This window comes from Drosophila subobscura, chromosome A (assembly GCF_008121235.1).
Source record: "Drosophila subobscura isolate 14011-0131.10 chromosome A, UCBerk_Dsub_1.0, whole genome shotgun sequence".
Lineage (NCBI taxonomy): Eukaryota > Metazoa > Arthropoda > Insecta > Diptera > Drosophilidae > Drosophila > Drosophila subobscura.
Window position 1 is genome coordinate 22,932,328 of NC_048530.1, and position 22,910 is coordinate 22,955,237.

The window sequence follows — 22,910 nt, forward strand, 5'->3', positions numbered from 1 at the left end:
AATGGTATTTTTTCACAACACTTAAATGAGAAGGTATATTTTGAGATATTTTTAGGGTCATGCGGTGTATTTTATCGATAAGTCGGCGGTCACACTGGTTTCGCAGCAGAGCAGCAGAAATTGGAAGCGCAAGAAAATACACAAAAAATACACACGAAATTATTGTAATGGCAAGAGACAAGAGAGCAGCAAAACGAATTTATTAAATGAAAATTTATTTATAAACTTGTTAGAGCCAAGAAACGTGTTAATGCAACGTCAGACATATTGCAGTGCAATCGCGTTGTCCTCGTCCTCCTTCACCTCTGCCGCCGTTGCTTCTGCTGCTGCGGTCGCTGTTGCCGCTGTTTTTGTTTCCCCCCATCGTCCCTCTTTCTGGTGGTGTTCATGTGTTAATATTCTGTTTTTTTGTTGCTGAAATTGTGCTCGTGTGCTGTGTGTGTGCATATCTGTGTTTTATGTGAAAGAAGAAAAGGTGAAACAAAAAGGCAAGACAATTCGTATGCAGGAATTGTCGTCATCAGTCGCCGCAACCATTAGTCGCTGTTCTGTCTGTGGCCGTTGTGTCCGGTTTAGATTCAATCAAGCGGCAAGAATTGAAGCACTCAAAACTCAAAAGCTCTGCCAGCATTGTACCAATCCCGCTTTGCCCTTCGCAAAAATTAACTTGCCTACCACTGTGTGCCGTTATAGTCAGCCGTGTATGTGCGTACGTGAAAGAGGGTCACACGGAGACTGGACTACTGCAACGACCGCACTGTACACGAAAAGTGCGGCGAAAAGGCCAGAAGGGCTCGTGAATGCGTGGGGACGGGGGAGCGTGAGAGACGATACGCACAAATCAGTGCCGCTGTATGAGAGCGGAAAATCCAGAGACTTGCGGCGCATCGCTTAAGATCGGCGGGAGCCTGAGAGAAACTGCAGGGCGTGCGTGCGTGAGGGAACGGGTGCATTCGACTCCTCACGCACATATGCTGGCCCTCGCCAGACCCAGACAGCCGCCGCCGCCACCGCCACCGAAAGCCAATCCCAGACAACGTTTAACATCCGCGTCCACGGCACTAACAACAGCACGAAATGACTATTCTGCTCCTATGCTGAATCCCCAACGGAAACCAAATCTCGTTGAAGGCGCCTCTACGTCATCCGCAACCGCAATGCTCGCGTCGACGTCAAACAGTGCCGCTCTCTCTGCCGCCTCTAGCTCAATGGATGCCTGCGACGAGCGAACGATGCTGCTGAGCGAGACACCAAAGAATGATGTTGGTGCTCCTGCTCCTTCTCCGCCCACAACGCTGCCTCTTGTTCATACAACAACCACGACGTCGACACATCCGTCCCAGCAGCAACACCATCAGCGGCAGAACATTAACAACAACAATGCAAGAATCGAGGCCAGTGCGAGCAGCGGTAATAGCTGCAGCGCTAGCGCCAATGTCAGTAGCAACAACAACAACGAGAACAATACGATATCTGCAGACTGTGACGCTGGCGCTGCCGATGATTTGTCCAGCGATCTCAGCGATAGATTTCCACGCCCGCCTGCAACCTCCGCCTTCGCTACCGCCACAGGCAACCCAAAGAAACCCGGAAAACTGAGCAAATTGGGATCCAAAAGCGTCGGCCTCAAACGGTACGTTACTTTCTCCAGTGACTGGCAATGTTAACACCTCTCTCTGCTCCTCTACTGCAATCTCTTTCTATCACTACAGAGTTTCCTTTGGCTCCTCCAAGGGATCCATGGTGGAGACATTGGTTTTTGAGACGCCCACGCCGCTGTCGGAGCACGTGGAGGCGACCTTTGGCTTTGAAGCGGCGACCTCTGCGACAGAAGGCGTTGCTGTGGCCGCGGGTCAGCCTCAGCAGCCGTCTCAGTTGCATCCGCAGTCGCAGTACCTTCCGCCAGCCGGACACGGTGACTATACAAAACTGAATATGGACGACAGCGGTATTGAGGTTCAAGAAGAGTAAGTATCTTTGGAGTTGTGAAGACTTGAAGAGGGATATGTAAAGGCATTTTAGTAGTTATAAAAAGAAGATAACCTCTGAAGAGCTGTCAGCGTAGCTGTATAGATTGTTTTTACTGTAGATTCATCCCTTCTTCAGGATAAACAGGGATTATCTCCTTAGGAACGCATTGATCTCCACTTGTATTAACGATAAGTCCAAATGTAACGCTTTGGGTAGGCACAATTTTAAAGATATATGTATGTATGTTTGTACATATGTATGTAAATATGTATAATCATGGAATATGTATAATTTTCAGCGACCGTATAAGCTATATTTTAAAAATCAAACAGTACAAATTTTGTTTCACTTTTTAGCATAATCATTATTGCTAATAATTTTTTACATATATTAATTATTATTAATAAGTATAAATAATAATTATGTTTGAGTAAAAAAAGTAAAACTCAAAAATAATGATTTCATTTTGAGTTTTATTTTTTTGAGCGATAATTTCTCTGTTTCCCTAAAAAAATTAACAAATCCAAAAAAATAACGTTTTGGAGGGTTGCGCCCCCAACTCCCCGAGTATTTTTGGCTTTAGTACTAAAAAAATAATGAGAAAAAAATACATATGTATGTACATATGTATGTATGTACATACGTACAACCGTTTTTACCTTATCTGAGTAGGAGTATCAACAGTAGACATTCCGGCTAATGAATTTCGCTTCCCCTTTCCCATGGTGTCAGTTTTTCTATGGTTTTATGTGCCCTGAATTAGAGCCTACTTTTACCTCATTAAACCATCCGTCTAATGCCTTTTGGCAGCTTTCACTTTTCTTTCGCTCGGGTTTTGTGTACTCCACATTCTTTAATTTTTTTAAGGTTTTTCGGGCCAATAACTAAGCTGCTGATAGCTTTCCCCTCTTCTACCCCTTATTCCATGCAAAAGAGCATCCATTTCACCCAGAAATCATGCAATGAACTCTGTACCCCTTTCTCTAGGCGCTTCCTGGCTTAAACACACACAAAATAGTTTGTAAATCGATAATTACGCTGGACTGCAAGTTCCGTTTATAGAGTTTATACATGCACACATGACAGGCGCTGTGGTTACCACTCCCACTATCTCTCCCGCTCTATATGTGTTCTCATCATTTCAATTGAAAGAAGCTTACATCTGTTTGTTTGGGTTCTATCGTTCTTATGTTACCGTTTTTGTATGTACATATGTATGTACATGAGAGAAAAGCTATGGTGTTTCTGAAAATATTTTTTCCATTCGTTGCTTGTGGCACTCTTAAGTTGAAACCAGTGAAAGTTGTATTATTGCAAGTGGACTTAAGTCGGATCGAAAAAATCTAATTTTGTGCATAAATTTTAAAATATATTTTAATATATGTACATACATACATATTTACAAAACATGCTAAGAGGTATTTTTAGCTTCGGTACACTTTCTTCGTGTTCCTTTTGTATTCTTCCACCACTTCCGACGCTCGCGATAAAACTCCAATTTAAGTTTTTAATGCGCCGGCGCTGCAGCCGATTTCGACGGGACATTTTAATAAGTTGTTGAATTGGGGACTAGCTACTGGAATACCGTCAAGCTGTGCTGCTTTATTACATAATGACGTTCTGTCGCCTTCTACCTTTCACTCTTTCTCTCTCTCTCTCCATTTAATTATTATTTTACGTGCGTGTGTGTACGTGCATTTTAAAGCAATGTAATGTGGGTCAAACTTCAATTGGTGGTTGGTGGTTGACCCACATCTTTTTCGGCTGCATTTGTGTATCTGCCTTCGCTTCTATGGGCGCGGCAGCGGCTCCCACACCCTCCGCAGGTCCTCGTTCCTTTATGGAGTAGAAAACACTTCATCACGCCATTTGAGGGGGTCTATCGATTGCCATCCTCAATTAGAAGCGATAGCTAACGCACCTATCGATTGCACACAAAGTGACTTCTGGTTCCCATTTCGGTCGCTCTCTCTCTCTGTCTCTCTCTCTCTACTTTGAAACTATAAGTTATATTTACACTACGTATGTTTTTTGGACAAGATATTGTTATTTTTAAAATTAGAATCCAATCAAACTGTTTTTTGGCTAGAGTCAAATACAATACTATAACTTTTTTGTTGACGGACAACAGACAAGCTTATTCAGCACACCACGCATATGTATGTACATACATACATATGTATGTAGTTCTGTACGTCTGCTTTTTGAGAGCTTTAATTCGCTGGTCGCGTCGAGCGTGATGTCATCCAGCTTTGAAGCTTAGAGGGCAGTCACCTGTTGTATAACTTTCATTCTTACAGTTAGTCAGCCACAGAGACCAGATGAGGAGAAAGAAAGAACTACTATTCGATATAATACATTTCCCAATAACCTAATTAAGTTGGAACATTCTTTGGAGTGACTACTCGTTTTTTAGAATCTAATAATGTTCCGATCGAGATGATTATACACATGTACATACATACATATATACATATGTTCGCACATTTATACATCAGGCCTTCTATTGTGCATAGGAAAAGACTGCCGCTCACGTGCACGCGTATTACAGTGACTCGCAACAATACCAATGTATTGTTATGTTTCGTTTTGCGAAGACAACACCTTGGCACACATGCACAAAAACGGCGCATAAATGTGTACGTGCCGAGCCCTGATATATGTACATACATACATACATACATAAATGCACAAGTAGATTGACCTATGTACATATGTACATACTAATGTACATACATATATTGGAATCCGACTACTGCCAAACCAATGATTCTCCTTGAAATATCTCGGTAGTACTTACATATGTACTTTGACTGAATCCAACATACCCCTGCGCCCCATTCGGAATTCGTAATGGACATTATTATGTACATATGTACATCCATACATACATACTTATGTATGTACATCACTGGTAGTAACTGTAAAATGTATTAGTACTGTCGCTTTTAAAATTGATGATTGTGTGGTGAGGTGATGCCGATGGACGGAGGCTGCATCAATAACTGGCCTCGGACTCGTACTATTCCCCGTACGCCTTTCATGGCCACGCCTTTCCTAACATGATTCTGTTTTTGGTATGTCTTTCAAGTGAGCGATAGAAATTCGAACACCCCGTTGGACATGTTCATATATGTACATACATACATATGTGCATATGTATGTACATGGGACACATACCACATCTCTGTCGCAGGGGCCTTGCATCTGTCTACATATGTATGTATGTACATACATACAAAGTACATCACGAACTGTCCGTCAATTGATTTTCCGGTACCCACGGACGACCGAGCTGGGCACTCTTGACATGCATAGAGCCCATCATCATCATCATCTACAAGTACTTATGTACAATGTATGTATATGAATGTGCTCCTCCCATCGTCAGTGCTAGCCACAGCCGAAGCAGAAGTAGCGACAACAGCCACCACATCGCCCATTGTCACTCTTTTGTAATGCTGATAGTAATTGTGCCTCTGGCCAGCAGTGCATTGCTGCGTGTCTGCCCGGTGTTCTGCGCTGCTTCTTGCATTGTTTTTGCAGCTGTCATTATAATTACAGTGGGATTGAATAAATATACGGAACATAATCCAGGGCTTCAAAACTACAAATGCTAATGGCTAAAGACTTCATCTCTTTGGATTTTCCGGCATCTTAAAATTGTTTAATGTACCTTCAATGAAGTTTCTATCCCACGACCCCATGTCATTATACCCGGTACTCGAAGAGTAAATAGGGTATATTGTATTTGTGCGAATAACGGTTGTATGTAACGCATAGAAGGAAACGTTTCCGACCCCATAAAGTATATATATTCTTGATCAGCATCAATAGCCGAGTCGACAGAGCCATGTCTGTCTGTCCGTCCGTCTTGTTGAGCGCCTGGATCTAAGAGACTATAAAAGCTAGAGCCACCAAATTTGGCATCCAGACTTCTGTATGCTCACACTGTTACAAGTGTATTTAAAAAATGAGCCCCCCCCCCAATTTCCCAAATCTACATTTTTGAAGATAAAAGGAACTAAAAACGCCATTCCGCCAGAGGCCTCTGCCTCTGCCGCGTCTCTGCCCTGACTCTGCAGTGTGTTGCTCTAGGGGAGGGTGGCGAGCTAAAGGAGCGCGTTGGCGTGAGTGTTGTTGATGTACATACATAGATGACAGATGAAGAAAAAATGTAAAATTTGACAAATAACCGCTAAGGTGCAGATGTAGTACTGAATGCCGGGTATAAAAGTTGTGACGCGTAAGACGCGTCTCACACGTCCCTTCTCGTTTTATTTTCGCATAGTGTTTTTTCTTCGCCATCGATCTTCGACTCTTATCAGTGATGTTGTAGACGTATATACGACTACTTATCACGCTTTATAACACTCAAAAATAATCTCAAATACATTTAATGCCTAAATTTAAAAAAATCACAAGTAAAGGGGAGTGAGGGTATTAAGCGGCAGTAGTAAGTGCTATAAATATATGGCTTGGGTCATGTGTGATGTCAGATCTAAGTTGGAAGCATTATTTTGTGCCATTGTGCCCGCGCCCTATAACCTGTTTACGTGTGAAGCATATTTTTTGGAGTGCATGTGTGTATTTAAGCGTTTCAAATAGTTTTGTGAACAATAGAATGTGGGGGAGGGGTCCGCTCACGCGGGACACAAACTTAAAGCATCAGTCAGTGCCTGCCGACCCCAATATGCGACAGTAGCCGCGGGGCAGCCCTCTCTCACAGCTAGTGGCCCTGTTAATCAACTGACAGTATTCCCCCTTAGCCATACATAGATATGTACATATGTATGTGCATATGGATGTCCTCTTCTCCATTTGTATCTATTTTCATCTTTCAACCAGCTTCCCCCTCCACGCATTCACCCGCAACATACCTTTATGAGGTTACGTGTTTATGTTCTTCTTTTCTGTTTTTTTTAATTTTGTATTCTTTTTTGTTATTATTATCGGTTTGTTGCTGCTGTGTATAACAGCGTGAGAGAGATGTAGAGAGAAAGAGAGCTTACTCACGCTAGCAGCAAGAGAGACAGCTGTGCTCTCTTTAACTGCCTTTCACTCCCTTCGTCTTTCTACAGTTACTTAGAGTGCGCAAAAAAGTGATGTCATGTTTGTAGGCTTAACGACGTTGCCAGATGTGGTGAATACAGCTCTTGTTCACTTATTATACCCTTGCAGAAGGTATGAATATTTAAAACATTTATGCTTCAGTTCAATCCTGCACAGACTTCTCCCCCAATCGCAATATATAAAAGTGAAACCACCAAATCATACAGCCAGAAAGCCATAAAAATAGACGTATTACGAGGGTATTAAAACGTCGGCTGGCGTATCTACATATTTCTGTACATATGTACATATGTGAACATACTTCCTTTCCTTTTTATTTTTCGGTTTACTTTATTACATGAAATGTGCGATGTTGTTGCTTTGTTTCGTACAGTTAGAACAAGACGACACAAATGATTTCTGGTTTTCGCTTTACCGGCAGTCTTTGTGATGTAGCCGCTAACACTGAATCTGCCAAGAAAGAAATTACCGGCTGCCGGGTGTTAGTGTTTGTTTTTGTTTGTCCGAACCCCAGAACTTTTTGCGCGCCGTTTTCGTGGCGATCCCCATGCAGAAATATTTTGGAAATGTTTTTCTTTTCTTAAAATAGACGGCATTAAATACTCGTATGCACATTTAATGTATGAACCTTATGTATACTCTTTTGGTGCCAAGAAATTTCCGGAAGTCGTAACGTCCAGCCTTGCGGAAAAGTAAAATTGTATGTCAGAAAGCTCTGAAGATATCAAAAAGTTTTGTTTTTACAGGCGCAAATCCGAATTCAAGAAAATTTAACTACGCGCCACCTTAATTCCATGAACATGGTGGCAACGCTGTTTAACATCAAGTGAAATTAGAGGGAGAGCGAAACGCGTGCTCTACCTCACACGAAGGTATATTTATACAAGGTGAGGATTTTCTAAGGAGCTGCTCTATCAATATGCATTTCCGTGCATGTAGTCTCATATGTAGTAGCTCCATCTGAAAACTTATTGTGAAAGGGTCTGAAAAAACTGTTGAAGTATTCCTTATCGCTGTGCAGGGTCGCACTATCAGGCGTTAGCAACATAACCTTCCAAACAATTCTCAACAGAAACGTCGCGAAATATAAAAAAAAAAAAACTAGCATGTACTCTACGGAGTGCGACTGCCATTCCTTAATGTCAATTTACCATGTGAGAGGTCTCTGAACACTCTCTGTTTGCTGCTCATTCGCGCTACTGCAAACATTCATGCGCTCACGCTCGCGTGTATGTGTATGTGTGTTTTGTATCTTTTACTTTTTAGCAGCAAGCATCGCCAAACAGGCAGGCATTCCGCTTAGTCGCAGCCCAGCACCAGCAGCAAAGCAAAGTAGCAGCCAACAACAAAACTCGTGTGCGTGAATTCCCTTCCTCTACGAGCTGTTTTTTTTTTTGTGAGGAAAACGCGCGTAGAATTTTGTGCCGTGCCGTGATCGTTCCTTATCCCACCCAATTGGAGGAGCAGCTTGGAGCATCCCCTCACCTGTCAAGTGCGTGAAAATTGGTTTATAGCAAGTGCAGCATTATAAAAATTATAGATAGGTTGTCTTGCCATTTCTGCTTGAAAACCAATCGTGCGTGCCAAAGAGAGTAAAGCACACACACACTCTCACAACTGTTTGTTGATAGGGAGGGTGTGGGGGAAGGGAAGTAGAAGAGTTTTAGAGAGTGTTTGCTGAGGTAGAGTGCGAAGAGAGTCTAAGCATTGAGTGAGTGTGTAGGGAGTGTCGGGGGTTGAGGTTGAAAGAGAGAGAGGCACACACGCAAATGCAAGTGGTTGGTGGATTGGGTGGTGGTGGTGTCGGTGTCGGTGGTGTTCCTTCCCTGGTGCCCCTCATCATAAGCCGAAGCAGTATGCCGCAGTGTTGGTTAATTCCAAAATCAAATACAAATTATCGAAAATGAAAAAATTATTTAAAAAGCATGAAAAATTTAACATATTGAGAGTAATTCGTGCAAAAACAGACTAAAAAACCCACGGACGGACACAGACGTAGCGTCTGTCCTTGTATAATTGTTGGTTCCCCTCCACACAACAGTTGGATGGATACTCAAAGTGAGTTCATCGCAAAAAATACACACAGAGCGAGGGAGAGGTAGATAGCGGTAACTATAGCGAGAGAGAGCCGCCGCCCCTCCCCTGGGGCACACTGTTAAGCGCAATTAAAACACACTGCTCGCTTGTCCTACTGTGCCAGTGTCTGTGCTAAAACCGCGCCATGTACATATACATATGTATGTACATATATGTACATAAATTAGTTTTAGCCGCTGCGGCGTTTTGTTATTTATATATTATACAATACACAAATATTTCTGTGTGTGTTTTTTGTGTATATATATTTTGAAATTATAAAATGAAGTGCCATTCCCCTTTAACCCACAATCCCCCCAACAATATGAGAGGAATATAAGCTCCGAAGCTGCGCATACCCCTTGTTTCTATGGTCATGTTAAACATCATTTTGGTTTCAGAACCATAAAAGCTTTTCGTAAAAAAACCTGATTTGTTTTTTACGTTTCTCATTTCGTTAATACATACATATGTACATATATGGAAATCCAAGTGATTTTCGACTGTTCGACTGTTTTCGAGAATCAGGAATATATGTACATATGTACATACATACCCTACACACTGAATAAAACTGAGTATTTACACATTACTACAAATCATCGACACAGTGCAGTTTCTGAGAGAAGCATTCCTGCTGTTTATTCCATTTTCAATTTCAATTTTCAAGAGCAAAAAAAAACACAAATTATTTGAGTATTGGTTGTGTTTGTTTTGGTACGTTTGCGCGGGTGGGGCTTGAGAGAAGAGAGTCGCATATGTACTTTGTTTCAACTCTCTGCCGTCCCTGTCGCGCTCTTATTTAAGCTTTTGTCAGCTGTGACGTCGATTTCCTCTCTCTGTCTCCCCCTCCCTGTGTGTGTGCCCAAAACGAATTGAAAATCCTCTGCTCTGCTGGCGTCGCTATTGATTCGGTTGGAGTGGCGGGTGGGAGAGGAGGAGAGCGATGGCGGTACATTTTTGAATGCGCTCATCGTGCTGCCTTCTGCTTCTTCCCCTTTACATCCTCATCTTCTGCTTTGCTCACTTCCCACTTCTTCTGATAGGCAACAAGTTTTTTTTAGGTTCTTTTAGTTGTTAAATTTGTTTGGAGCACTCGAGAATTAAGTTTACGAGTTGGCGCAAAATCCGCTTGCCCCGTAACCGCCGCAGCCATCCGCCTGGCCACCAACATCTCTTGTACTTCGATTCAACAATCCTTGCTCTTCTCAAAACCAACAACAATTGATTTGGTACCCAATACTCTTGGATTACATGGGAATATTTTGTGAAAGGAGTCTTATGTATCATATGCGATAACAGGAAGATAGTAAAGTCATGGCTGAACAGTTCGCAAAGAAATAAAATAATGTGTGTAGTTTCCAAGATTTCCAGAATATGTTTCTGCATATATGTATGTACATACATACATACATACATAAACATATACATACATAATAATACATATTTAAGTGGGTTAATTAGTATTGATTGATTGCAGCGGCATGCAGCAGCACCCCTCTGCCTGGGATATGCTTGGGGCGTGTAAATTAAATTCTTTACATTACATCTTTAGATGTACAGGAACATTTGAATGTATGTACATATGTGAAGTCCTCCGCATAAAGAGTATCCCATACGTTCCGCACTTGTTTTTTGTTTCGATCGCAAAACTTGTTTCAGCTTGTAACTGCTAGCTGGTCTGTAATTATACCCGGTACTCGAAGAGTAAATAGGGTATATTGTATTTGTGCGGATAACGGTTGTATGTAACGCACAGAAGGAAACGTTTCCGACCCCATAAAGTATATATATTCTTGATCAGCATCAATAGCCGAGTCGATTGAGCCATGTCTGTCTGTCCGTCCGTCCGTCTGTCCGTCTTGTTTGTCGGCTAGTTCTCAGAGACTATAAGAGCTAGAGCCACCAAATTTTGGCACCAGACTGCTGTATGCTCACACTGAAACCAGGGTATTTCAAAAATGGGCCCAGCCTTCCGCCACCGCAAAAGGCGAAAACCTCCCAAATCTACAATTTTTAAGATAACAGAAAACTAAAAACGCCATTCCGTAGGGAATGACCATATCTATCAGATCACCAAATTGGGATCCGATTGGATAATTATTATAGCCACAATGAAGAAATTAATTTTCAGTGGCCAAACCCACCCCGTCCCGCAGCTTATAGCAGCACACTGCTTCGCGCAGTTTATGGCCTCTGCCCCTCACGTCTCTGCCGTTGCCTCTGCCGCGACTCTGCCCTGACTCTGCAAAGTGTGTCTAGGCACTAACCAAATAGTATAATAGATATCCAGCTTCGAAGAAGCAAAACGTCACCGCAAAATGTGCGCCTTGGAGTCCCAGGCCTCTGCCTGGAGTCCCGGCTACAAGTATTAGTGCGTATAGAACACGCAGCAGAAGCCCAAGCTACATGGGTATTAGTGTTTGTAGAGCGCGCAGCTAGAAGCTACATTTGTATAAGTTCGTGTAGCCAATGATTTTGTAGCGCTCCAAACCGGTTTCACACGGACACTGCAAGCAATGTATGTGTTGGTGCGTTGACTTCCTAAACTGTGATGAAACGAAAATTCGTTTTGATGATTTGATTTTGTTTTCGGGGCTTGGCGTATGAACCTGACCTGCATAGACCCACCGCGTACTTATTATTTTGTATATAAATATACATATATATATGTTTATATATTTATATATATATTGTATATATATATATTGTAGTAGTAATAGTAATAGATGAAGAATATATATATACTATATATATATATACTGTATATATACATTCTTGATCAGCATCAATAGCCGAGTAGATTAAGCTATGTCTGTCTGTTCTTCCGTCCGTCTGTTCCTTCCTTCGTCCGTCCGTCTGTACATTATACATACATATGTAAATTATGTACACAAATAAAACAAAAAAATAATAAGTACGCGGTGGGTCTATGCAGATTTTAGTGCCTTGCTTGGGCATCAAATTTGAGGTCAGTTGTCCAAATCTCGATTTGCCGATGGGAGACGGAGGAAAATGTGCAAGTGTTAATGTGTGTGTACATGTGCAAGGCAGCCGCCTTGCCATCAAACATGTCTCCATGTCCCGTTCCGTCAAAACTTCTTGCTTGTTCACACCGTGACTCTGAATACTCTAATGGGAAATATTTGTATCGCAAAGTCGATTGCCGCAATTCATTATTTGTATACATATTCAGATGTTAATATCCGTTACCCCTTTCACCATAAATTATATAAAGCATATAAAGGTCACACAAAACAAATTTATTTTGATATTGAGGGGCAAGCTACTTCATAAAGTCTTGAGGGTTTTCATTTTAAATGGTATGAAAAATGAAAAGGTTTCAAAGCGCTAACAATTAAAAGCGCACATGAAGTCGAGAACAGAAACGACGACGAAAACAGCAGTTGAAAAGTTGTATGAAATGAAATAAAATGATTTGTCTGTAAAAGATGGATTTGGTAACAATGTTGATAATACGGCAGCAACGAAGTCGAGAAGCGACGGCGTTTCCATAATATGCATACAATTTTGAATAAAGCAGTATAAAATCTGCATTTAAAACAATTACAGCATTCAAATACAATAACAACTTTTATTGGTATATTTATTTTTCCAACCCCAAGGGTCTGGCCACCAACCCCCACCCCTCATTCTGCACATGTTGCGGCAGGTCAGGTTCATACGCCAAGCCCCGAAAACAAAATCAAATCATCAAAACGAATTTTCGTTTCATCACAGTTTAGGAAGTCAACGCACCAACACATACATTGCTTGCAGTGTCCGTGTGAAACCGGTTTGGAGCGCTACAAAATCATTGGCTACACGAACTTATACAAATGTAGCTTCTAGCTGCGCGCTCTACAAACACTAATACCCATGTAGCTTGGGCTTCTGCTGCGTGTTCTATACGCACTAATACTTGTAGCCGGGACTCCAGGCAGAGGCCTGGGACTCCAAGGCGCACATTTTGCGGTGACGTTTTGCTTCTTCAAAGCTGGATATCTATTATACTATTTGGTTAGTGGTCTAGGGGAGGGTGGCGAGCTAAAGGAGCGTGTTGGCTTGAGTAGTGTTGTTGATGTAGATGACAGATGAAGAAAAAATGTAAAATTTGACAAATAACCGCTAAGTTGCAGATGTAGTACTGAGTGCCGGGTATAAAAGTTGTGACGCGTAAGAAGCGGCTCACACGTCCCTTCTCGTTTTTGTTTTTGTTCTTGTTCCAGTTGTACATATGTAGAAGATAGTCTCGTTGTTGTTGTTGCTCTTCGCTTTCGCATATCAATTTCGGCACATGACGTAATCGTTCACATGTTCAATAGGTTGTTCCAACAACAACAAGAACAGGAGTACATTATGTTATGAAGTGTATTGCGTCTTAGAAATGTAAACAGATAAAATAAATAGTGTGAATGAAGGGTAGTGTTGCTGAAGGGGGTTGAAGGGAGTTTAAGTGCATTATTTGAGTGTTGTATCATCGTTTTGTTTCTTTTGATAACTTTGACAGGTTTCCTCTTCTCATGGAATATACAATATAGACCATCACTGTCATTTGTGTGCGGTCTCTCTCGGTTTTTTGTGCTTGTGTGTAGGGTAGGGTCAAAGTTCTTGAACAATAAACAGCCGCCACAAATAATGAACATATGAATGTATGTATATATGTATGTACGTATGTATGTATAAAACTTGTTTCATATCATGGACATACATACTTGCATATGTACATATGTACATATGTATAATTGTATATATTATATACACGCAAACTTAGGAAATGGGAAGTGAATGTGTGGCGTATTCTTACATCTATAGATACATACATACATACATAAATACATGTACATATTAATGCATGGGGGTGACAATGTATACAATGTATATTTACATACATATGTACATATATAGCAATATTCAACTACATACATAGTTGCCCAACTCACATTTTTAACTTTACGGAAACTTTAAGCGCATCTTTAGAAAGGAAAGACTCCTACAAATCTGGGGAAAATCACAAAAAATTGTTTTTAAAGGTTTTTATGTTTGTAAGGGACCTTAGTGAAACTAGTCAAATTAGGCGAACATTATAATAGCACCACTTTTGAAAAATGGATTTAAATTTAAAAAAGATTAACAAGTAACGAATTTCTTAGTTAGCACTTTTGAACTATTAATTCTAAATCTATATTTATCATTCAGTATTTAGTTCAGTGTCCTATTTTGGAATTAACAGCTGCGCAGTGTCTTATTTGTGGGGGCGGAAGGGGGCATTGAGAACATACAGCCATCTGAATGCAAAATTTGGTGGCTCTAACTTTTATAGTCTCTGAGAACCAGGCGCTCAACAAGACGGACGGACTGACAGACAGACATGTCTAAATCGACTCGGCTATTGAAGCTGATCAAAAATATATAAAACGCTCGGAAACGTTTCCTTCTGTGTGTTACATATGTACATCCGTTATTCCGCACAAATACAATATACCTTATTTACTCTTCGATTACCGGGTATATAAATCGCAACCGTAATTGCATTTTTTTGTCAAGAACAAAAACTGTATATGTATGTATGTACATACATATATGTATGTATGTACATATGAACATACATATATACATATTTATATCGTATGTGTCCTACGGAAAGAAAAGTGGGAAAGAGTATCACCTTGTAGATACTACATATGTACATACATATACACCACGATGTATACACCATGCGATGCGATGATGCATTCTGCTCATGTTTTCTTTCTCCATCAGTTCATCCTTATTATAAAATATATATATATGTACATATGTAAATACATACATATGTATTTACACTTCTGGCCAAAGAAATAGGTACACGATTATGAAAATTCTTTCATGACTCCTAAAACATTTTTGGTAAATGCAAATGAAAAATAAAATTCGCTTACGACTTTTTAACACAATCATTTTTATTTAAAATATGTATTCTGTGATCATTTATAACTAAAAAGCATTAAAAAGGGGTGGTCAAAATAATAAGTATGTATGTGCATTGTAATTGTACATTAATGCAAAGGTGATTTATGCATCTACCCTGGGATACATTTTCCTCAACTATTGACAATATTTCCCTAAAATTCAATGATTTCTCTGAAGCTCCTTTCAGGAGAAGCTCTCCGCCACTTCACCCGATTTCCATGTCCATTTAAACAGCTTACAATTCGTTTAAGCATTAAAACTGCCATTCTCCACACATGCAGTCATGTGAAAAATAATAAGGACAGTTAAGCATTACTTCAGCAAATGCACTGCAAAATGTATATTTTCAGGAATTTAAGGGTGCTCTTAATATAATTTTGTTGATTTTCTGCTCTAGTCTCTGAGAACTTGCCGACAAACAAGACGGACGGACAGACGGACAGACAGACAGATATAGACTCGGCTATTGATGCTGATCAAGAATATATATATGTAGGTTATTGGTACGGGTTCGGTTCTGTGCGTTATATACATCCACTTTTGTGCACAAATACAGTACTCTTCGAGAACCGGGCATATACATAAAGCAATTCTTCTAGAGAGCTCTAAATATTCATGCACTTGAATCAATCTACATATGCACGACGCTGAGGATTGCCGATCGCGAATGAAACCAAGCAGAACGTGATAGAGACGGAAAACGGGTTTCCAGCTCATTTTCCAAGAAAATGTACATATGTACATGCAGATGTATTGGCATACATATGTATATGTGTATGTAAATACACACATGTATGTATGTATGTATCTAAATATACATATATCTCATGTCCATGGGCTTTATGGGTGGTCAATAGCCCGCGGGCCATATAGGGAAAGTGCTCCGTAGCTATCGGGACGTGCGTCTGCAGGTTTTCAATCAATTCAAACTGAATCAGAATCCAAAATTTTGCTAAAACCCCAAATTGGCAAATTACTTGATTTAATTGACATTGAAATTGAGGCGCCGTGACGCACTTGCTCGACTATTTTAAAAGCACAAGCGATGGTGCGTGATCTTTGCCGTGATCGCTAAAGCCGAATGTACAACTATTTAATGTACTGAAATTTTAATTAGATTTTGTTGTCTTTTTGTTGCAGATCGGAGCGTTCAATTGTGCGAGTTTCCATATACCAAAGCAGTCAGCCGCAACAGATCTGTCCACCGGTGGAGTATATCCAGGGGCCCTATTCAGACGGCCTGGATCTAACGATCGGTAGCTATACAATCGACCCAACCACAATGAGCACGACATCGGCGACGATGCAGCAGCATCAGCAGATTGGACTTGGGGCTGCCTATGATCGTCAGCAGAGGTGCGTCAGCAGTCAGGATGCGTACATACATACATATATCGCATGTATTGATTTATAATATCATGTTTGTAATTTGTTAATCGTTTGCAGCACTGATTCTGGCTGGGATAATCCCTTTCGTCCAGGTGGCGATCTCTCCAGAGAGGCTGACGAAATCGTCAATATGATTCGCGGTTAGTCCTGAGCTCTGTCTCTCTCTTTGCATTTGAGCTACTATAGTGTTTATATCTCTGTTTATGCAGGTGGGAAGCCAATTACACCCACAGAGGATCGTACAATAGGAAATGGAAGCGCACAGCATGCCGATGACAACTGTAATGGCGGAACAGCGGTCGGCGAGAGCGTGACCAGAAGCAATGTTAGTCTTAATCGTAGTCAAAGTCTCATCGCAGATATCTCTCACACTCTCTCCCTCGTAATTATACAGCTCTCGCAGAATCAAGCAACAGCACAAAACGGTACAAATTCCCACGCCAGCAAGTTGGCGACAGTGGGCAATGCAACTGCTGGTGGCGGTGGCGGCGTTGGACGTGTCGAGGGTCAAAGCAACAGCAGCACCAACGGAGTCACCGCTTTGGGCCAGGTGTCGAAACAGGTGGTGCCGGGACCAACGTCGGCTAGTCATGTCGTCATCGATGAGAAGAAGGGCAAGAAGAAGGGCTGCTGTGTTGTCCAATAATCATGGACATCGCTGGCATACGACATGGGCTGTTGGGACCGCAGGGTGGCAGTATGCGCAGGGTGGGGTGGGGAGGGGATATAGAATGGAAGAATCGTGTTTTTTTCTGTTAGTTTGTTTTCGATGTGAGCCCGAAGCCGAGTCCGAGAGTTGGTGTTAATTTTTTGCTTTGCTTTGCTTTACGAATTCCAAGAGGAATACAAATAAAATCAACCAAAGCAAAGGAAAAGAAAGAAAGAGTAAAGCAAACAACAAATCGAAGCTCACTGAACACACAAGCATCAAACGAAATAACGAGAGGTTCAGTCGCAGAAACAACAAAAGAGAACCAAGAACAAGGACAAGGGAGTACAAGAAGCAACGCTAGAATGAGGGCAAAAAGAACTACGCTTAAGCGAGAGGAAAAGGAATATATAAGCATCAAGAGCAAAAGCAATAAAACAATGAGAAGAAAATGGACCAGCAACAGTAGCATCAGAAGCAATAGAATAATGAGTGGCAAAAGAGCCATCACTTCCATCAGAAGCACTAGAATAACGAGTGGAAACAAGTAAGAACAACAACCACCAAAGAGCTGCAACCTAGAGGCCGCCTTTACCCACTTGCAGTCGGTGTAGCCTCGCCACAATCCATAACCAATTGCTGTCCCAAAATCCTGAAATCAGTCGCTAAACGCAGTCCTTAAACCTTTAAGCAATCGCTGTTCTTAGAAAACATTAAGCCAGTCATTATCCCCGCCAGACCCCCGAGGGACAGTCGCTTCAATTTGAAACAGAGCTACCGAAAACACGAATTGTAAATCTAACATATATACCTAATTATAAAACTTATATATTATTTATATGTATATATACATATACATATATACATACTCGTTAGTCTGGACCATAATGCTAACAGTTGATTGTAGACAAGAAAAGAGTCCTAAAATTCTATTAAATTATCTATAAATACATTTTTTTTCCATTTTTTTTATATTTTAACGACCCACATACAAATGTATTTGTACATATGTATGTGGATGCAGATATGTATTTCTAAAAAAATACATCTATTTACATATGCACACATACATATATACATACATACATGCATGACATTTGTTTTATAATTGTAAAATCTAGTGCGGCTTTTTAAACAAGATGACATTTAAAGAGTAAAAACAGAACAAATACATTACTTTTTGCTTGCGTGCATAATGGGTAAAACAAAAAATAACAAAACGAAACAAAAGAAGAAAAAAATCGAACATAGAGAATAATGTATTTATTTTTATTTATATAATGACGATGATGATGATGTTTAGGAGAGTAAATTAAATGTTATACCTTAAAACAAATATACACACACTCTCATACATACACTTATACACACACAGTTATACACAAAAGCATAAATACGTACATATGTACATGCAATATTTATATACAAAATGAAATGTATGCCGCATAAAGCAGACGAGAAGTTGAGCTCCCCAACAGATGACAAAACGAACACGAGATCCCAATACTATACAGTTATTTTTTACCAGTTCTCTACACATACTTTATACATAGGCTATGCCCCACATATTAAACAATATGTAGCTTGTGTGGCCCACTGTGGCGGGCCCAGAGCATAGAAGCCACAGCTGATCAAAGACACAACTACAGTTAGAAGAGCGGTGCTGTCGTCATGAGAGATCTAGATTCTAGAATCTAGATCAATATAAAGGGAGTGTGGGAAAGAGCAGAGGTGTGCGGGAATGCCACTGAGATAAAATTCTCCCTATCAGGAATGAGAGAGAGAGAGAAAGCAAAATCCCATAGAAGAGAGCGACAGAAGAAGCCAGGAAGAGAACCACCGTTGTTCAGCTTAGTTGTAAACATAAAAAAATACTCAGTCCTCAGATCCCTCTAAGATCCGAACACTCATGCTTTTGCATCTACATATGTATGTATGTCCCACTCAATTTCCCCCTGCCACAAACACAGTATTTAATCAAAACAAAGAAACATAACAAGCAGGTAACGAAAGCAAAGCGAGGTACAAGCGTCTATACAGGAGCAGAAACCAAATAGTAAATTACAGTCAAAAGAACACCGAAACGGACCGGACTCAAACAAATGTACTCTTCCTTACCAACACACACCCACATACACACACACTTACAGCCTAAGCGTTAATAAGTGCTGAGTTGGATACAAGTAAATTAAATTAATAAATAAATTTATATGGAAATAGTATTGTTTCACCCCAAAAGTAAATTACAAAAGAAGTTCTGAAAAGCTAAAAGGTCGAGCAGCACGAAGAGCCGCCACAGCAGCAATAAAATCAATATTTAATATTGTAAATTTCCGATTCCAAATGAAAGAAAAACGTAAGTGAAAACCAACAAAAATGTTAAGCTATTGTATAAAAACAAATCCTAAATAAAAAACTAAAGCAAATACATGAACTACCGACTGCTCTTGAAAGCTTTGATTGCGCGGTGCCCTTTGGAGAATCCATTGTTAGCGATGGATGTTTGAGTTGACTAACACCGACTAATGGGATATTACTCAGGTATTCTTACAGCGATATAATTTGGAAACTCTATTTGCCATTTTTTCAATCTCTTGTTTTTATTTTAAAGCCAAGTACAAATAGATAAGTATGATTGTACTAGAATGCGCATACATAGTAATATCACGATTCCACATGGGAGTGGGAGCGTGAAGTTATGCGTGGAGCTCCAAATATGGGAACCACGATGAATTCACTAATCGACACTTTTTTTCCGGTGAGAACCAAACCAAGTGTTTATACCCGGTACTCGAAGAGTAAATCGACTCGGCTATTGATGCTGATCAAGAATATATATGTATACTTTATGGGGTCGGAAACGTTTACTGTGTGTTACATACATCCACTTTTGTGCACAAATACAATATCCCATATCCCATTTACTCTTCGAGTACTGGGTATAAAAATAGATTTGATCAGTTTTCAGTGACTGTCAGTGAGGCAAATCCCACTGGATATATATTGTTAAACTAATGTCAAATCACTGGAACTTTAAATCAAGTATCTCTACCAGGAGTTTGTTACCAGGCATAAACCTGTCACCATTTTTCTTTTGAGAGAAATAAAATTAAAAAAATTATAACTAATAACTCTGAGTGAGGCGAATACAAATAAATTTGTTCAGTTATCAATCAAGTGAAGCAACGTGATACCTCTTAAAAAATGCCGAAGGCCTCATATCGCCGCAGCATGCGTAATACACTAGAGCCCCAGAGAGCTAGGCGCTCTACCTCAATGATACAATCGATGTTTGGGCCCTTTTCCGTTGCCTCGGCAACAGTGGATTTTCGGAATATGCCGATCTATGAGGTTGAGATGATCCTAGATCAGCGCAAACGAGACGGTCGCACAGAGTTCTTCCTCAAGTGGAAATACTTCTCAGAGGAGTGCAATTCCTGGGAGCCACGGCGCCATTTGATGTGTCCCAAGCTGCTGCATGATTACTTCAGGAAGCCACGCCAGATTGCCCGCACCATGGTCTACTACTAGACTCTAAGCTACCATAAATGATGATTTAAATATAGTCATACTCTGTACTACATTCTTTGATACACGGTCAGCTACAGTGACAATTACTATTGCTCACTTTAGCGACATACTACCAATAAATGATTCGCCAACGGATGGAATCAATGCGGACACTCAGTCCGGCTCAGTACGGACTTCCAGAAATTCGGGGTCTGGCTGGACCTTCCTCTATTTGCCCCTGGAGTCGGACTTGCAGGTGACTATTGTTATGGGCTAGTAACCATAGTCCGCCGTTCGCTCTGATTCCTTCAGTATTTTAAAGTAGTCCTCATTGGAGACGAGGTTGATCTGGCGCATCTGGCTCTTCACCTCCTCGACCTTCGCCACGTTCACTTCGCCTTTATATTGCCATTATATTGCCCTGGCTCTGCTGGGGATATCCTCCCACTTCACGGCCTCCGTTTTTCGCCCTGTATCATCCGAATGGCTGAAGGCCTCCTAGGATGGATGGTGTAGAAAACCCTGCACTTGCATACAAACTTTGGAGCTCAAACTTTAAATAGTGTGTAGAATCTCAAAAAATGTTCCTTTTCGCAATAAGAATGGTAAAAACTGTACTTTGCGTTCAGACTGCTGCAAAGTGCAGCAGGGCTCGGCACGGCCCTATCTATTGGGTATAAGACAATGCGCTGCCGCTCACGAACACGCGTATTACGTGATTCGTACCAATACCAATATAGTGAAATGTTCCGTTTTGCGTGCGCTAAAAAGGCTCGTTAATTGTATGGGTGCCGAGCCCTGGTTTAATGCATCTTCCACATTTTGTGTGGCATAAAACAGGTCGACAGCTTTACCAAACGCTCGACTGATGGATGAATGCTTTTAGCCCATGCAATCGGTAGATAGTTGATTTCAATTGTTTAAGGCTAACAAATCGCTTATTACTTCCGCACTGGCCAAATATAAAATGAAAAAAAAACCAACATTCGCAGCGGGAGCACCTTTCACCCCATCGCCTCCGATCGATTCAATTAGCCAAAAAAAATCTGTAGATCTCCACATCGCTGCTCATGACGCAACTGAATAACTCAGGGCCGATGGACACACAGACAGACAGAAATAGACTCGACTTTTGATGTTGATCAAGAATATATACATACATACATATGTATACTTTATGGGGTCGGAAACGTTTCCTTCTATGTGTTACATATGTATGTATGTACATATGTACATCCACTTTTGTGCACAAATACAATCTACCCTTTTTACTCTTCAAGTACCGGGTATAAAAACCCTAGGCCAATCTTGAATGAATTTTCAATGGGCTCTTGCTAAGTTTCTTAATTTGCTTTTGTTATCACTCTATGAATTCTTTAAAATAGGATTCCCACTGAATGTTTACAGTGTGTGTGTAAGAAAGAGTGTCTTTCAATATTAGAATATTCTTAGCCAGAACTTTCTCCGGGCAAGAAGTTCCTCCTCTAAACATTTCAGGTTCATCACCAAACTTTGGGAGCTTTCCATATTGATATGAGTTAATTTATGAACTTGATTCCAAAAGACACTTATGGCAATTTATCTGGATTTGGCTTATGATTTAGACCATTTGATTCAGTTTGCCTCATTCGCATTCGCATTCAAATTCGAGGGTAGACTTTGGATTTGTATTAAAGATTAATTGGCAATCGAGGAGCTGTCAATTTTTTAATTGTTGCGCCTATGTAAGCGAAATTGTGGCTGGCTCGATCACGATATCAGCCAGCTTGGGTCAAAATATAACACGGATTTAGATTCGGGCTTGGATTTCGATGATGTAGGGGCTGATTATGATGCTACCTATGGCACCCACACATTAATGGAGAAGGGGAACTGGATTTTGGCCATCTATCTAATGAAAGTCACCCATCGTAAATGGTCAAACTTGTTTTCTTCTCATTGGGTATACGGCCTGCAGTTTACAGTTCTATAGAAAAGTTTCTTGACCACATTTGATTCAGTTTCGGTCTCCCAACTAATAAAAGTAATAATTACACCACAAGGCACTTTTTCCCCTCAAGGAACTAAACCAACTATTTCTGAAAGGTACGGGGTTTAGAAATGGTATGATGATATTTTTTTTTTATGGCAGAACTTTTTTTAAAGAATTAAAAAAAACTGGTAATTTTTTTAAGGCTTTTTTAGATGCTTTTTAAGGCCTTCTCATTTTAACATAACTCATATCTCCAAACATTTTGATGAGCAATACCTTAAACGACGACGAATAAATGCACCTATACATAAAAAGTCG

General features: G+C 40.5%; 1 protein-coding gene across 2 annotated transcripts; it reads left to right on the forward strand.

Annotated features, from left to right (window-relative positions):
• Positions 1 to 115: 115 nt before the first annotated feature.
• On the forward strand, positions 116 to 17,933 carry LOC117894791 (hyphally regulated cell wall protein 3). 2 transcript variants are annotated; one of them, XM_034802061.1, is made up of 6 exons: positions 116 to 1,633; positions 1,713 to 1,967; positions 16,213 to 16,428; positions 16,519 to 16,601; positions 16,671 to 16,786; positions 16,856 to 17,933. In XM_034802061.1, the coding sequence occupies exons 1-6, from the start codon at positions 855 to 857 to the stop codon at positions 17,105 to 17,107; spliced, it is 1,701 nt and encodes a 566-aa protein (XP_034657952.1). In that variant the 5' UTR covers positions 116 to 854; the 3' UTR covers positions 17,108 to 17,933. The 2 variants fall into 2 exon arrangements, with proteins under 2 accessions (XP_034657952.1, XP_034658034.1); XM_034802143.1 differs by lacking the exons at positions 116 to 1,633; positions 1,713 to 1,967 and adding an exon at positions 8,408 to 8,536.
• Positions 17,934 to 22,910: the final 4,977 nt, after the last annotated feature.

Bases quoted from the DNA above. Each gene is read 5' to 3' on its own strand.
- LOC117894791 (XM_034802061.1), top strand. From the start codon at position 855: ATGAGAGCGGAAAATCCAGAGACTTGCGGCGCATCGCTTAAGATCGGC. The intron at 1,634-1,712 runs GTACGTTACTTT...CTATCACTACAG, and splicing joins AAAAGCGTCGGCCTCAAACG to AGTTTCCTTTGGCTCCTCCA. The intron at 16,787-16,855 runs GTTAGTCTTAAT...GTAATTATACAG, and splicing joins AGAGCGTGACCAGAAGCAAT to CTCTCGCAGAATCAAGCAAC.